This window comes from Suncus etruscus, chromosome 6 (genome assembly GCF_024139225.1).
Source record: "Suncus etruscus isolate mSunEtr1 chromosome 6, mSunEtr1.pri.cur, whole genome shotgun sequence".
Taxonomy (NCBI): domain Eukaryota; kingdom Metazoa; phylum Chordata; class Mammalia; order Eulipotyphla; family Soricidae; genus Suncus; species Suncus etruscus.
The window spans coordinates 18,770,949-18,786,769 of record NC_064853.1 but is presented as its reverse complement, the minus strand read 5'-3'; the positions used below and the strand labels follow the sequence as shown (position 1 = coordinate 18,786,769).

General features: G+C 34.1%; 1 protein-coding gene across 1 annotated transcript in view; it reads left to right on the top strand.

Annotated features, from left to right (window-relative positions):
• Positions 1 to 15,821, top strand: part of HOOK1 (hook microtubule tethering protein 1) — a 67,016-nt gene that overhangs the window by 38,346 nt on the left and 12,849 nt on the right. The window contains exons 10-16 of the mRNA XM_049774583.1: positions 3,299 to 3,439; positions 5,132 to 5,333; positions 6,239 to 6,349; positions 9,727 to 9,814; positions 9,894 to 9,954; positions 11,816 to 11,956; positions 14,027 to 14,120. Of these exons, the coding sequence (XP_049630540.1) occupies positions 3,299 to 3,439; positions 5,132 to 5,333; positions 6,239 to 6,349; positions 9,727 to 9,814; positions 9,894 to 9,954; positions 11,816 to 11,956; positions 14,027 to 14,120 (838 nt within the window). The remainder of the gene's footprint in view (positions 1 to 3,298; positions 3,440 to 5,131; positions 5,334 to 6,238; positions 6,350 to 9,726; positions 9,815 to 9,893; positions 9,955 to 11,815; positions 11,957 to 14,026; positions 14,121 to 15,821) is intronic.

The window sequence follows — 15,821 nt, the reverse complement described above, 5'->3', positions numbered from 1 at the left end:
TGTAGAATTTTTTTGGGGGGGGGGATTGGGCCACACCCAGTGATGCTCAGGGGTTACTCCTGGCTATGCACTCAGAAATTGCTCTTTGCTTGGGGGACCATGTGGGACACTGGGGGATCGAACCCACTGTCGTTCCTACACTAGTGGGCACAAGGCAGATGCCTTACTGCTTGCACCACTGCTCTGGCCCCATAGCCATAGAATATTTTTTTTTTTTTTGGTTTTTGGGCCACACCTGGCAGTGCTCAGGGGTTACTCCTGGCTATCTGCTCAGAAATAGCTCCTGGCAGGCACGGGGGACCATATGGGACACCGGGATTCGAACCAACCACCTTTGGTCCTGGATCGGCTGCTTGCAAGGCAAACACCGCTGTGCTATCTCTCCGGGCCCAGCCATAGAATATTTTTAAAATATACTTTTTTATTAGATTGAAAGTGCTCCCTTATATTTGTGACCTGCTGAGAGTTTTTGTTTTAATTGGTGTTGAATTTGTCTTTTTTTATTGTATCTTGAAAAGATAGAGTGGTTTTTCCTTTTTATTCTTTTAAGATGATTAAATTTTAATGTTAAAAAATCTTGTATTCTGGATAACCACTTTAATGGTTCCAGTGGTTAACATATTTTGTGATCTTTTCTACATGTGTCAAGGTTAAATTGAAGTAATTTTTTTTGACTGTCTTCATAATAGATATTTATCTGTAACTTTTTACTCTTTTAATTTTTCCCCAGGATTTTATATTAGAGTTCTGCTAGTCTCATGGAATAATTGAGAAGTATTTCTTCTCTTCTATTTTCTAAACGTTTATGTAATAATGACCTTATTTCTTCCTAAAATATTTGATAGAATATATAAAAGAAAACAATCTAGACCTGTGGTTTTCTTTGTGTGAGGATACTAATGACAAATGCAATTTCTTCCATTGAAAAGCAAAGGACTTTTTAAAGATATATTTCCCCCTTGATTTGTTAGTTTATATGTAGTGTACGGAGTAAATGCTTATTTTATTTAATTGTTTAGCATATGGACAAAGTTTTTCATAATTTTGTTGTTTTAATGATTATAAGAGCTATTTTATTCAATTTCATCTCTGATACTGGCCATTTGTGTTTTCTTAAGTCTTTTGGATAACTATTACAAGGGGGTTATTAATGTTTTCAAATACTTTAATTTTGTTTTTATTGGGAGGCCACACCCAGAAATGCTCAGGGATTATTCATGGCTCTGCACTTAGGAATCACTCCTGGCAGGCTCAGGGAACCATATAGGGTGATAGGGATCAAACCTTGGTGAGCTGTATATAAGGCAAGCACCATACCCTCTGTACTGTTACTAGGGCTCCAAGTTTTTTTTTTTTTTTTTTTTTTTTTTTTGGCTCATACTTGGCAGTGTGCAGGTCTTATTCCTGGCTTTGTGCTCAGGGGTGCTGCTCAGGGTATCAGATGTGGTGCTAGAGATTGAACACGTTGTCTGACTGCAAGGCACAAACACCCTACTGTGTTTTTCCCCTTTAGTTATGTATTTATGTATGTATGTATGTATTTATTTATTTATTTATTTATTTATTTATTTATTTATTTATTTATTTATTTATTTATTTATTTATTTTTGTGCTATACCCTTCAGTGCTCAGGGCTTACTCTTGGCTCTGTGTTTGGGGTCTCCTGGTGATAACACAATTTTCTTACTGCTAATTTCTCAATTTGATTTTTTCCATTTCCCTCATTTCACTCTCCTCTTACTTTAGATTTACTTTGTTCTTCTTTCCCAAACCTCTTAGGATTAAATTTATGACTGATTTTAAGTCTTTCTTTATTCCTGATACAAGCTGTGAAACTGTTAATTTACCTTTTTAAAAAATTTTTTTTGACCACACCCAGCAATGACTCCTGACTCTGTGCTCAGAAATCGCTCCTGGCAGGCTCGGGGGACCATGTAGGATGCCAGGGATAGAGCTGGGGTTCGTCCTGGGTTGGCAGCATGCAAGGCAAATGCCCTACTACTGTGCTATCACTCTGTAAATTTACCTTTTAAGTACTGATCTTGTTATGTTCCTAAGCTTTTTGCCTTCTATTGTTTGAAATATTTTGAAATATATAACTGAAATATTTGAATACTTGAATATAAAATTGTAACTTTGACATATATTTTGTTTTTCTTTGTGATATCTACTTAAGACTTTTCAAACATTCCTATTGTAACTTCTCATTAACTTAATTTCTACTTAACATTTTATGAGATTTCAGTCCATGATATTTTTGATAGTTATTTTATTGCTTACCATTTGTTTTATTGTGTTTCATGTGTACATGAAATTATGTGTTTTGTCTGTTTTAACTGAAATGTTCTATATATATCAGTTAGTCATGCTGGTTAATAGTGCTCAGATTTCTTTTGCAGTTTTAAACTCTGTGTAGTTTTGTCATTGATTGTGAGACTGGTGTTAGAATCTTCAGCAATACTTATGGATTTCAGTTTTTACTTTATTTTTAAATTCTATATTTAAGTGTTAGTTAAGTGTTAGTGTTGGTGGCACATTTACCTAATGCCTCTGTATATTGATGATATTATGTATTCTCCATTAATCCTTTCCTAATTATGACATATCCCTCATTATCCCTGATAATCCTTTTGTATATGAAATTTAATTTGAAATTTAATTCAATCTAGAAACCTCTGTTTAAAATAGTAGTTAGTTTGATAAGCATTTTAAGATAGCTTTTATAGTTAGTATATAATTTGATTCTTTTTATCCATTCTTTCTCTTTCTATTGAAGTAATATGTTCATTAGTCCAATTTTTTGTATTTTTTACATAACTACATTTTGATCTATAAATTTGCTGCCCCTTTTTTGAATTCTTTTGGGTTTACACATAATTTTAACACTAATTTGAATTACCTGTCATTTTAATTTTATACTTTATTTTCTAAGTATTATTTGGTTGTTATTATTAGTTATTATTTGAGGTGGTTTTTTTAAATTTTAATTTGGAGTTTTAAAAGCCTAGAAGAAAATCTTGCTAAAATGATGTCAATAAGAAATGATGGAAATTTCATTGTAAATAATTATTTATTCACACTTGCAAAGAACAGTATCTCCTAGACTGTGTAAACCCTGTTGGTTACCCAGGGAATGAGAGAGGGATGTAGAAGAAGAGACTATAGAGAAGGGTCATGTGTGGGGGTGGGATTACTTTAGACACAGGGAGGTTTGAAACTAAGCCTTGAAATTCCATTATATAATGGAAATTTAACTAAGAAAAAATAACTTGAAACATACCTATTTTCTTGACACAAGGCTTGAAGCTGCCAAAGATGATTACCGAGTTCACTGTGAAGAACTTGAAAAGCAACTAATTGAATTTCAGCACAAGAATGATGAATTGACGAGTCTGGCTGAAGAAACAAGAGCCCTAAAAGATGAAATAGACGTTCTTAGGTATGGCGTATTTGTTTTTATTGTTTTGTTTGGGGGCCACACTCAACAGTGTTCAGGCTTACTCCTGGCTCTGTGATTAACAGTGACTCCTGATGGGGTTCAGGGAACAATATGAGATTTTGGATATTAAAACTGCATGCAAGGCAAAATGCCTTACTTGCTGAGCTATGTCACCAGATCCTAGCTAACAGACATTTAAGCATAACTATGTTCCTATTGAGTTTTTAATTTGTCATTTTAGTAATCCAGTTTTTGTTATTATTGCTTGGATACTGTGACTTAACAAGACATTCATAGTTGGCTTCCAGGTGTAGTTTTCCAACCTGTTCTGTTGCCAGTGTCAACTTCCTTAACCAGTGCCTCGGTTTTGCTTCCCAGTCTCCAGCCTGCCTCCCTGATAGGCACATTTTTAAGCTGGTCTTTGTAGTTGGGATCTCATGCTTTCAGTTTTGTTGCTTCTGTGGTTCAGATATAGTTACCTTAACTACCAGTGTATCTGCGGTCCCTGCCCCTGTTACCCTCCATTTGCCTTTTCTTGCTTTCCCAAACCCTTCAGTTTCTCCCTTCCTCATGTATTTCTATAGTCCAGACTCCAGAGTATTCCACATTTTAATATGAAACTCATAGAATTATCCCTAGATATAAAATATTAATTAGATTCCTTATCCAGACTCCCTGTCTTTTCTGCTTATTTGATAATTGTAGTTGAAAAATAATGTAGCCATTAGTATGTTGTGAAATTTATGTGTAAAGGCAGGCATACTCCTAGTCTGCATTTGGCATTGAATAAATTACAGATATATGCATATACGAATTCTAACATTTCGATTATTTCAAATTTCTTTTTAGTCTTTGACAAAATAAAATTTACATTAACTTCTGCCTATAAAATGTTAGGCAGGCTGACAATCCATATGTTCTTTTCTGTTCATATTTTTTTGGTTGACCATTTTGTTGTACAATGTTTCATGCTCATTTGAGGCGGTCAGTTCCTTCTTTTGCTTGTTTCTTTTGGGCCATATCTGGTACCGCTCAGGGGTTATTCCTGGCTATGCACTTAGAAATAGCTTCTTCCTTGGGGGACCATATGGGATGCCGGGGGATCGAACTGTGGTTCGTCCTAGGCTAGTGCCGGCAAATTCCTTACTGCTCCAAGCCACTGCTCTGGCCCCAACAGTCTGTTCATTTTTAATCTGCATGCACCATTGAGATTTTTTTATTCTAGCTCCATTGGTGGGGTAAGCCCAAAATTATATGGGAAGTGGCTTTGCCAGACAAACTAGTCAGCTTCCAAAGCTATGGGACACTTAGACTATATTAGAATGTTATGCCCAAAGCAAAATTCAGTCATTCTTGACAAATCATTTTTATTGTATATTATTCTTATATAAAGTATTTTAATAATTTAATATGTACCTAGAAGGTATTTTTTATATAAATGCCCTTAAAAACATTAAGAGGTTGAACTTCAGACAATTTAGGGCCTGAGTGATCCAAAATTCTCATAAGGTTTATGGTTTTTCTCTCCTGCTTTTATTTTGCCTTATTGTCCTTTGTTTCATTCACCTAGTAGTTTATTTGGAAGATTTATTTTACAGCCAGACTAAAGTATCACACAGTAACTGTTAGTCCTAGGTATTATTACAGGGCTACCTCTGATAGAGCAAATAAACTTGAGTCCTATTATTACAGGGCTACCTCTGATAAAGCAAATAAACTTGAGTCAACAGTTGAGGTATATCGTCAGAAGTTACAAGATCTGAATGACCTACGTAAACAAGTGAAAACCTTGCAGGAAACAAACATGATGTACATGCATAATACAGTCAGCTTGGAAGAAGAATTAAAGAAAGCAAATGCAGCACGCACACAGTTAGAAACGTATAAACGACAGGTAAGAAACTCAACATTTTTAATATAGCTTGAAAGGTCGTGCAAAGGGCTACCTAGATAGAATTCCTGCTTTGTATGTGGGAGCAGTCTCGTAGGTATGATTCCTGTCACTGCATAGTCCTTTGATAAGTGCCTGCTATCACCCCAAACACTGTCAAGAATAACCCTCAATCTCCACTCAGTGTGAGCTTAAAAACAAAACAAAATAAATATTTTCAATTGATAAGGTAGAGTGATCACAATGTTTTAGTTCCATTTGATTCTTTAATATGATATAAAAGTGAAGAAACTTGGCTCGCAAGACCTTAATCACAATTTATTTTTGTTCTCTGCCATTTCAGTTGAAAGGTTAATAATTTAGTTTGAATTATCTAGGTTCTAGGTCATTTAAATTTTTAGTCTTCTCTGAGTTTATGTATTTTGGGTGAATTTTACTGTCTAGTAGCATTTCTAGTAACTGATGTTAAAATGCAAATAGCCTAAGTTACTGTGTTTTGCTGTTTTTCTAACAATTTAAATAAATAACAGGATTTTATTTATGTTTGCTAGATTATGATGTAGAGCCAGAGAGATATTTTAGTGGTTACAGTGCTTGCTTTGCACACAGTTGATCCTGGTTCAATCCCCAGCACCACACATGATCCCCTGAATCACTACCAGGAGTGAGATCTTTGAGCAAAGAGTGAGGACTAAACCCTTAGCACCACCAAGTATGCCCCCCCCCCAAAGCTACCAATATTACAATATGGGTAACTTAAATTTTGTATTAACTCACATCTACATGCTTTGCTCATGGATATTTAGAAATAGACTATATTTATATATTGTTATCTCTATTCAGACTTCTAACTTAGAAAAACTCAGTATTTTCTGTTGGCTTTTTAACTCTTACCTTTTTCACAAAAGGTTCAGGACCTTCACAATAAGCTTTCTTCTGAATCTAAAAGAGCAGATACACTGGCATTTGAAATGAAAAGACTTGAAGAAAAACATGAAGCTTTGCTTAAGGAAAAAGAGGTAAAGATATTAAATATAATTGATAAACAACATATCATTTTTCAGCTTTTGGTACTATCCTTACTGTATCAAAATGTAGGTGATGGCATCCAGTTCTGTATTTCTTCAAATAAAGATTATTGATAGAAAAGGAAGTTCTGTAAAAATTCACTATACAGTTCTATTAATTTATTTCTCCAAGAAAGAAGTCACAGATCTAAATCATGTATCTCTGTTTTTATCAGTTCTAGAATTTTTAAATTATATAAATTATAATTTATATTTCATGAGTTTTTAAAGTTTACAGTTCAGTATCTTTTAGTATACTTTAGTTGTAAAAATATTATTACAATCAAATTTTAGAATTCTTGTCCTTATTTCTAAAAGAAACTCCATGTTCATCGATCCTCTGTATTCTGATCCTAATTTTCCCCTCTTAGCCACCATTATCTTTTCTTTTCTTTCTAATTTTTGTCAGAACACCATAATTTACCAGGTTGTTCATAACACAGTCATTTTAGGCAGTAAATATCCAACCACCAGTTCCACTACCAGTGTGACCTTCCCTTCACTAATGTCCTCAATATCCCACCAACCACGATAGCCTGTTTCCATGTAAGCACAGACAAATTGACTTCATATTGCTTGTGACAACACAAAATGATGAAAACGTAGATCAACACAGGTCAGTTTGGAAGGACTGTAATATCTCTCCTAGGCTTTATTAAAGTCAGTTTCTAAAATTCTACCGGACTGTGGTTGGTGTTTGTTATTGTTTAGGCTCCCTGAGGTTGGTAGATTATGTGTAACTATCCCCACAAGATTTCCTGTGATACTTCTGGGCTGATATCACTATTGAGTTGTTGGCTGGCAGAATGTGGCCACGTGCTTTAGGATATATAGATCCACAACAAACTGGTGGCTTGGGGGTTTGATAAAGGCCAACTCTTTGAGCTGGGTCATCTCTATTGGAGGGTGTAGGGGAAGTGTTTGTCTGGTGTGGGTTCTGCAGAAAGAAGACTTTGCTCTCCTTCATTTTGAGAATATCACAGAGGTATCAGCCAGGACTGGATAACCTGGGAAGTATTGGTGGCTATTATTTTCTTTCGGAGCTTGGTGGAGGAGTCTAGACTTTTTTGTGCCAGGAAGGTGTCAGAGGTGGGTTGCTCGGTTTTCTGATTGTGGGGGTGGGTACCAGGGGCTTTAGGCATCATTTATATTAGGCTTGTCTTTATGAATTTGCCTTGATTCATCCAAAATATGTATTCATATACCAGATTCCCTTATTTAGCATAACATTTTCAAGGGCCACCCAATGTTGTAGCATTTCTCAAAACTTACTTATTTTAATTCAGGTGATTAATACTTCAGTGTGTGTACCTATACTTTTTTTTTAACCTATTCAACTTATATTTAAGCAGTTTCTATTTATTGCCTAAATAACAAATAATATGGCTATGAATATTTAGGTAAAGGCTTTTATGTAGATATCTATCTTTTCTTCAATGATATACCATGAAATGGAATTACTAGGTCATAGGGTTACTATGTTTAGCTTTCTAAAGAGTCAGACTAAAAGTGGAAAAAACTTTTTTCATTCTCATCAGCAACTCAAGAAATTTCCAGTGTCTTCACATCCATATCAACACATGGATGTTGATGACCCAATATATATTGTGTCATGGTATTTGTATCTGCATATAGGCACATTGTTCTTCACGTCTTTCCGTAAGTTTTGGAGCAGACTTTAGTTGGCTCAAACTTGTATCACAATCTAGCAACCTTAGTAATAATGTTGGGTGATTGCTTTGGACAGAGCTCTCTGCAGCAAGTACTAAATCATATTAAATAATTTATAAATGCCTCTAATTAAGGCTTCTTCAGGTAGATGCAATAGAGGTCAAGTTCTTTAAGCACGATGCTTGATATAAGGAGTTCCATTCAGTGTATTCTATCAGGAAGATGCAAAGTTGATAGGTTACTGGATTTGAAGGTTATTTCAGAACTGGACAGAGGTTGATAGTAATATGGAAAACAGCAAAATTTGAAGTTCTGAAACTTAGAAAATTTTCTTTAGAAAATGCCCCTTAGAACACTGTATACTTTTAGTTGTCAGTTCTCAGAAAGTTGATTGTGTTAATAATGCATTGCATTTATAAAGGAATAAATTATATAAAGCTCCTTATGTTTGGATATAGTTAATCATATTCAGAACTTCCTAGCACATTTGTGGACTATAGCCCACAAATTTTTGTTTTTATTTTGTTTTTATATTTATGAATAATTTTAATATTAATGTCTTAAATGTGCAGTGCTCCTACTTTATTGCCACCTTGAAAGTATCAGATTCTTCCCCCATTATCTTGACCCTTTTTTTCAGTTATCATTCACTGTTAATGCTGTTTTAACTAGATATTACATCAATAGTGTTTTGTTTACTGGTGTGAAAATAGAAAAATGGTTAACATAAAAGTCTATATTCAATATATAACCTATATTCTGTTTTTAAATTTTGGGAAAATAATTTAAATATTATAAACATTTAAATACTTATTTATAAACTTTAAATATTTAAATATTATAAACCTTTTATACACAGTATAGAAACTTGACATTGTAGACTTTAAAATTAAATGAGGGGTGTTTGTCTTGCATGCAACTGACCTGGGTTTGATCCCCAGCATCCGAAATGGTTTCTAAGCCTACTGGGAGTAATTCCTGAGCACAGAATCAGGAGTCAACCCCAAGCACCACCTGTGTGGCCCCCTAAAAGACAAAAATGAAAACAAAACAACTATGGGGCCAGAGAGATAGTACAGAGGTTATAGCACTTGTTGTGCATGTGGCTTATCATGGTTTGATTCCCAGCACCTTATAGAGGCCCTAAACACCTCAGAATTGGTCCCTTAGCCACAGAGCCCAGAATAAGACCTGCATACCACCAGATGTACCCCAACTCCCTTTTCTCCCCAGTAAAAAATAAAATAACTCATGAAACTCTTACGTCTTTCAGTAGAATTTTATGGCAAAGATGAGATGAAATAACAAAGTAATTCAATAAGCAATATCTATTTGCTTCCAAGTGCATATATCTATTTATTTTTATTTTTGTTGTTATATACATGGTATTGGTTTTCTGCTACCTAATCATAATCATTTAGTTCAAAGAGAGGCTAATAGGAAATTGCAAGCATTGACACATATGTAGTACATCAGGTCTATCGTTAGTGTTTTGTGCTGGAGAAAATGAGCTCTTTTGCACTAAAATTGAAACATCAACATTTAAAATTGAATAAGCAATCATCAAATTAACTATTAAGCTAAATTAATTGTAAAGTAAAGCACATTACCCATGGGCAGAGTTAATATTTTGCTAACATGCACAATTCTCTTTTAAGAGACTAATAGAACAGCGTGATACCCTGAAGGAGACAAATGAAGAGCTTCGATGTTCACAAGTACAACAGGACCACCTGAGTCAAACAGGTGAATCTTCCTGTCTTTAGAAAAGTAATTTTATTTTATAAAAGGACTGAAGAGATAAAACATGTTTCTTGTTGTTTAGATGCATCTGCTACAAAAAGTTATGAGAACCTTGCTGCTGAGATTATGCCAGTAGAATATAGGTAATTAGTTTTTATTTGTTATTCATACTTAAGATTGCATTGTGATTTGTGTTTTGCAAATTTATGAGTTTTCAAACATTTTATTTTATGAGCATAGGCCCTAACATTCATCGTCATCATCATTATTGTTAATCTGGTATTTTAAAAATTTATTGGAAGTAATATTTTACACTCTAGTTGAATAATGTGTTCTGAGTTTCATAGCAGAAGTTTTATTGTGTTGAATTTATTTTCATATCCTTAAACTTAATATAAATCTTTTAAGTAGATTGCAATTGGTTTCACATTGGCAAAAAAATACTAATTTTCAATTATAGCAGGAAGAATGACGCATTTTAAATAAAACTTAAATTTTAGAGATTGCTCTTCACCCAATATATACATTTTTGGTTTTGCTCATGTTTTATTTTTTGAGCCACATTTGGCTGTGCTCAGGACTTACTCCTAACTGCACTCAGGGATCATTGCTTTGTGCTTTTGAGGACCACAGGGATGCCAGGGATTGAACTTGGGTCAGCTGCATGCAAGGCAAGCATCTTACCTGCTCTCTCATTTCTTTAGCCCAGTTTATATCTTCATATTTCACTTCTTTGTTTAGTATTAGTCATTGACTCATGTGGCATTTTAATTCCCCCCACTTCTTTTTGGCCTTTTTTGTGGTAACAGATTTATTCACTCTGTTTATTCTTTAGTCCATCAGCTTTGCTGAGATATCATCCCCTCATTTAAAAACTGATTGTAGCTCAAAGAGTTACCTTCCATGCACAAGGTCTCAAGTGCCATCTCTGGAGTTGCATGCACTCCGGCACTATCTGGTGAAGTCCTGGAGCTCCCCCTCACCACTAAACCCAAGCAACATCACTCTATTTGGTTGGCTAGAGTAACCTCTGAGCCCCTGAACATTGATTGGGAGGTCTCTCCTTTCTCTACCAGGTATGTTTCAGTGGTTTTCAGGATAGGTGGCAACAGCCATGTTCACCATCTAATTTTAGAACATTTCATCATCCCTTGAAGAGATGCTATACCTATTAAAAGTCATTTCTGGTTTTAGCCTCCCACTCCAGCTCTATTCTCCGCAATGCAACTTTGTCATGTTGCATGTTATGGACATTAAACGTGTAGAATAAAACATGTAGGATGTGACTGACTACTTCTACTGTGATTAATTACAAAGTTGTTGAGCTCTGTATTTTCTGTTAAAACATAACTTTTTTATGCTTCCCTAGAAATTGACTTGTATTTTTTATTAATATTCCAGGATATGAACATTATTTTAAATATAAACATATGAGCTGTTTATTTTGAGTGATGCTTTAGGCATTTAGAATAAAAATGGGATTAATAAAATTAGTTGGCTTTTAAGAGTGGGACTTAAAAAGGGAAGCAGGTAGAAGAGTATTATTATTACCTCTTTATTTGATGTAATAATTCTGCTTTGTAAAAAAACACACATGTAAGCTATCCTTTATAATTTTTCTAAAATATTCTAGAGAGAGTTATGATTTAATTATTGTAGATGTATATTTTTTCATGTTTCCCAAGACTCTCTATTACCTTTAAGTAGTTTCTAAATTTCCCTGTATAATAATTTATATTATCTCTAAGGATCCCCAAAATAAAATAAGTGCTCAGTGGCATAACCTTCTAACCTATAATCTCAACTATAATATCAACTATTTGTCATTTGATTATTGTACTTCAGTGCACTTCCATGTATAGACATGGGTATTAAAATCTTTCAGAAGCTTTTGGTGGCATTTAAAAATGCCAGCTATTGCATGGTTAGGAACTTTCTTTTCACAAAAGTTAGGCTTGTAAAAAGCTTTAAGATCTTAAAACAGTTGTTTGCTTTTGATGTCAGGGAGGTGTTTATACGACTACAGCATGAAAACAAGATGCTTCGCTTACAGCAGGAAGGTACTGAGAATGAACGGATTGAAGAACTTCAGGAGCATCTAGAACAGAAGAACCGCAAGATGAATGAACTAGAAACTGAGCAAAGGTGATGACTCATTTGTGATTGAAAAATCATTAGATTAATTGCTAAACACACACACACACACACATAATCTTGATTCACAGGTGTGACAAATATTGAAGTTAAAGCAATGCTGATAGAGATGTTTGGTAATTTCTTCCTTACTTAATAATGTTAGTAGTCTTTGTTTACCAGATTGCTTAATATTTCATAGAGTTTATATTTTAGGCATCATGATTTACATTACTGTTAATGATTGAGTTTCATGCATATAGCTTTCAAACACACACACACACACACACACACACACACACACACACACACACACACACACACACACACACACACACACACACACACACCCTTCTCTCCTTACCTGCCTTCCCTCAGTCATGGTAAGCTCAGTTCTGTAGATCAGTTCCTATGTCTCTTGCTTTTGGTTATCAATAAAGGTATTTGAGTTTATTTAACCAAATTCTATTGAATCTAAGGAACCTCTACAAAGTTTGGAGATACTTACATTTTGTCCCTCAACCCATTTATAGTTATAAACTTGAATTTTGTAAGGAAAGCACACATGCCCAAATTTTACAGTTTTATGCTAGTTATTAGTCCTGGAGATGCTAATTTTCAATTTTTAGAGATTTGATAGAGAAATGCACATTGATGATTACTACATAATACTTGGGTTTTGTATCAGAGTAGTATTTTGTGTTTTATTTTATACATTATAATTACAAGTGTGAACATGCATATAGATTGGTTGATATAAATGGCAAAAAGAAAACAGATATTAACTTGTTGGTGACTTCCATAAGAAGTAATTCCCAAGTAGGATTTTAAAGAATTCGATTTTATAAAGTTTAAAATCTATACTAGTTATTAGTTCTAATATCTTTAAATAAAAAGCCATTTAAAGTGTTTAAAAAGTTGTGGCAATGACAAGGACAGTGAGATGGTTTACAGAAGTATCATGAACTAGAAAAGAAAATTGAATGACAATTAAAATTAATTTGAGAACAATAAAAAATGTCACAATTAGGTCAATTTTTGTAAAAATACAGTGTCTGTATATGTATGTATTGTGGAAGGCAGAGGTGGGAGAAAGAACTGATCAGGACCTTACATAGAAGAGACAGAACTGTTCTGTTTTCTAAATATTTCTAAATATTTTACTCTGAACATCTGTTTCTTGTATAGTCAGAGAGAAAGCAGAAAACATTCTTCCCTGAAAGGAACTTAGTTGTACTCTAAATTACCATTTGAAAATGTTTTATACTGGGAAAAAAGCTTCTGGAAAAATAAAGATACTCAGGAAGGAAAAAAAATGTCATTAAGTAGTGCTAGAAATACAGTGAATATAGTAATATTCATCCAATATAATGTGAAATATAAAATATAAAAAGGAAACCTGTTTTTCAATCATTAAAATATAACTGTTGAGGGGCTGGCAAGGTAGTGCTAGAGGTAAGATGTCTGCTTTGCAAGCGCTAGCCAAGGAAGGACCGCGGTTTGATCCCCCGGCATCCCATATGGTCCCCCCAAGCCAGGGGCAATTTCTGAGCACTTAGCCAGGAGTAACCCCTGAGCATCAAACGGGTGTGGCCCAAAAAACAAAGCAAAATATATATATATATATATATAGGACTGGTCAGATAGTTTAGCTCAAAAGGCTTTTGCTTTGCATACATGTGACCCAGGTTTAATCCTGAAATCCCTATTTGGTCCTCTCAGTCTCAAAGGAGTTATCTTGATCACAAAGTGAAGACTAAGCCCTGAGCACTTCCAGGTGTGGATCAAAACCAAACCAAAAGGCTCTCTCTATTTTTATATGTATGTATTTGTGTATACATACATATACACATATATATGAATATAAATATAAAAATTAGGCTGTAGTGAAATAGTGAATCAAGTGCATTTTGGATAAAATGTCTTTTAAGAAACATTCCCTTTATTGTAGCCTATATATATTATACCATGCCACAGGTATGGTTATTCTTTTATGCATTTCTATTGCATACCTGCATCTTTATGGGTCCTTCTCTGAATTTCAATGTGAATAAACACCCATGCTTTGTTGTATAACAACAGGTTGAGCCAAGAGCGCATCCGAGAACTACAACAGCAGATCGAGGACCTTCAGAAATCTTTACAGGAACAAGGCTCCAAATCTGAAGGAGAAAGTGTAAGTAACAGAAAATTTGGCAGTTCTTCCGGGTATGGTCTTGTCAATTGGTTCTGATGCTCAAATTAGATTTTTATTTGAAAGTGCTGCACTTATCATTGAGGGTAACCCTAAATACCGTATATATCTGCATGGCAGATGCAGTGATTTTTGCCAGTTTGAAACTTACGAATTAATCCTGTTTTGAAAGGTGATTTCTATTCTACTTCAGTCATGACTCCTAAGTTTAGGGCAGTTCCTCACAGAGAGATGCTACAGTTGAGGCCTTCACAGTATTGCTTGACTGAGGATGACACGAGGGGAGAACAAAACACCATAGTGAGGGCATCATTAACAGTCATAACTGAAAAAGTCCTCTAAATAAAGAGAGAAGGAGAAGATGATTTCTACCAAAAGAACATTAAAGACTGGATTATTCTGATCTCTTAAGGATAGAAATATAAATTCAATTTTGAAGTCATTATCCCTTATTTCTTCCCCATTTCTGTACTAACTCTTGGCCTTGCCATTTCTCGTCTTTTGTGAGGGCAGAGATGAGGACTTGAAAGAAAACATCTTAGGGCTGGAGAGAAAATACAGAGTTTGAGGCACTTGCCTTGCATGAAGCCAACCCTGATTAGAAAAGAAGAGTATCTTAGGACCCAGAGATAGCACAGAGATGGAGGCACTTGCCTTGAATTCAGCCAACCCCAATTGGATCCCAGAAACATCACTCAGTGTGAATGCTGCTGAACAACCAATCGGTGTTGCCTCTCTCAGAAAGAAATAAAGAGAATAACTTATTGTCCATGTTTCTGGCTATATTTTGATAGTCTGAGTCTATCTGCTTAGGAGAAAAAATAGTAATGGGGAATGGACAAATTTTACTCAAAAACAACAAAAATAGGATTTTTTTCTATAGTCATTCCATGTTAGATTCTGATTAGATAGATAGTTATGTTGATCAGACTTTTGTTGATGGGAAAGTAAACAAGGGAGAACAAGTAAAGAGATGAAAGGAAGATTGAAAGGGTCATGTTTCCTTTCTGTCTCTTATATCCTTTATATTATTTTCTCTTTTTTCCCTGGGGGCTTGGAAAATAGAAATCGTCTCATGCATGGCGGCATCTCATATGTACATATATACGGTATTGTAACCTCTCTAATACAAATACTTTTTAAGTCATGCTAAGGGAATACTACTAAAATAGGATTTTTTTTGGGGGGAAGGAATAAATTTGGGATCTCTGATTTTAAGGATTTCAAATTTATTTTTTTAAAAATTTGTATTGGTACCCAAATTATTTTTTCAGATTTTATTTAAATTCCTTATTCAGTATATAATATAGAGCTCCAATTTTAATTTAAATATTTTAAAGTAGAAGTCTTTAAGGAACTTATTTAAGTTCCTTATTCTATATATTAGAGATTTTATTTTATTTGACTTTAGAATAGAAATCTTTTTTTTCAGTTTTGTTTGAACCAAAATTATGTTGCTTCATTTTGTTAATGCTAATTTTCAGCTTTGCATTTATAATTAAAATGTGTTAGGTAATTACTTTAGTTCTTTAAATTTATTCTTCATTAAATATGTAAAATGTAAAAATTTATATTTTAATAAATGATTCATTAGGTATTCAAATGTTTGATACTCCTCAATATATCACATTCAGCTTGCATCTGTTATTTTTAGCATACTTTTTATTTTCAATGTATTTGATA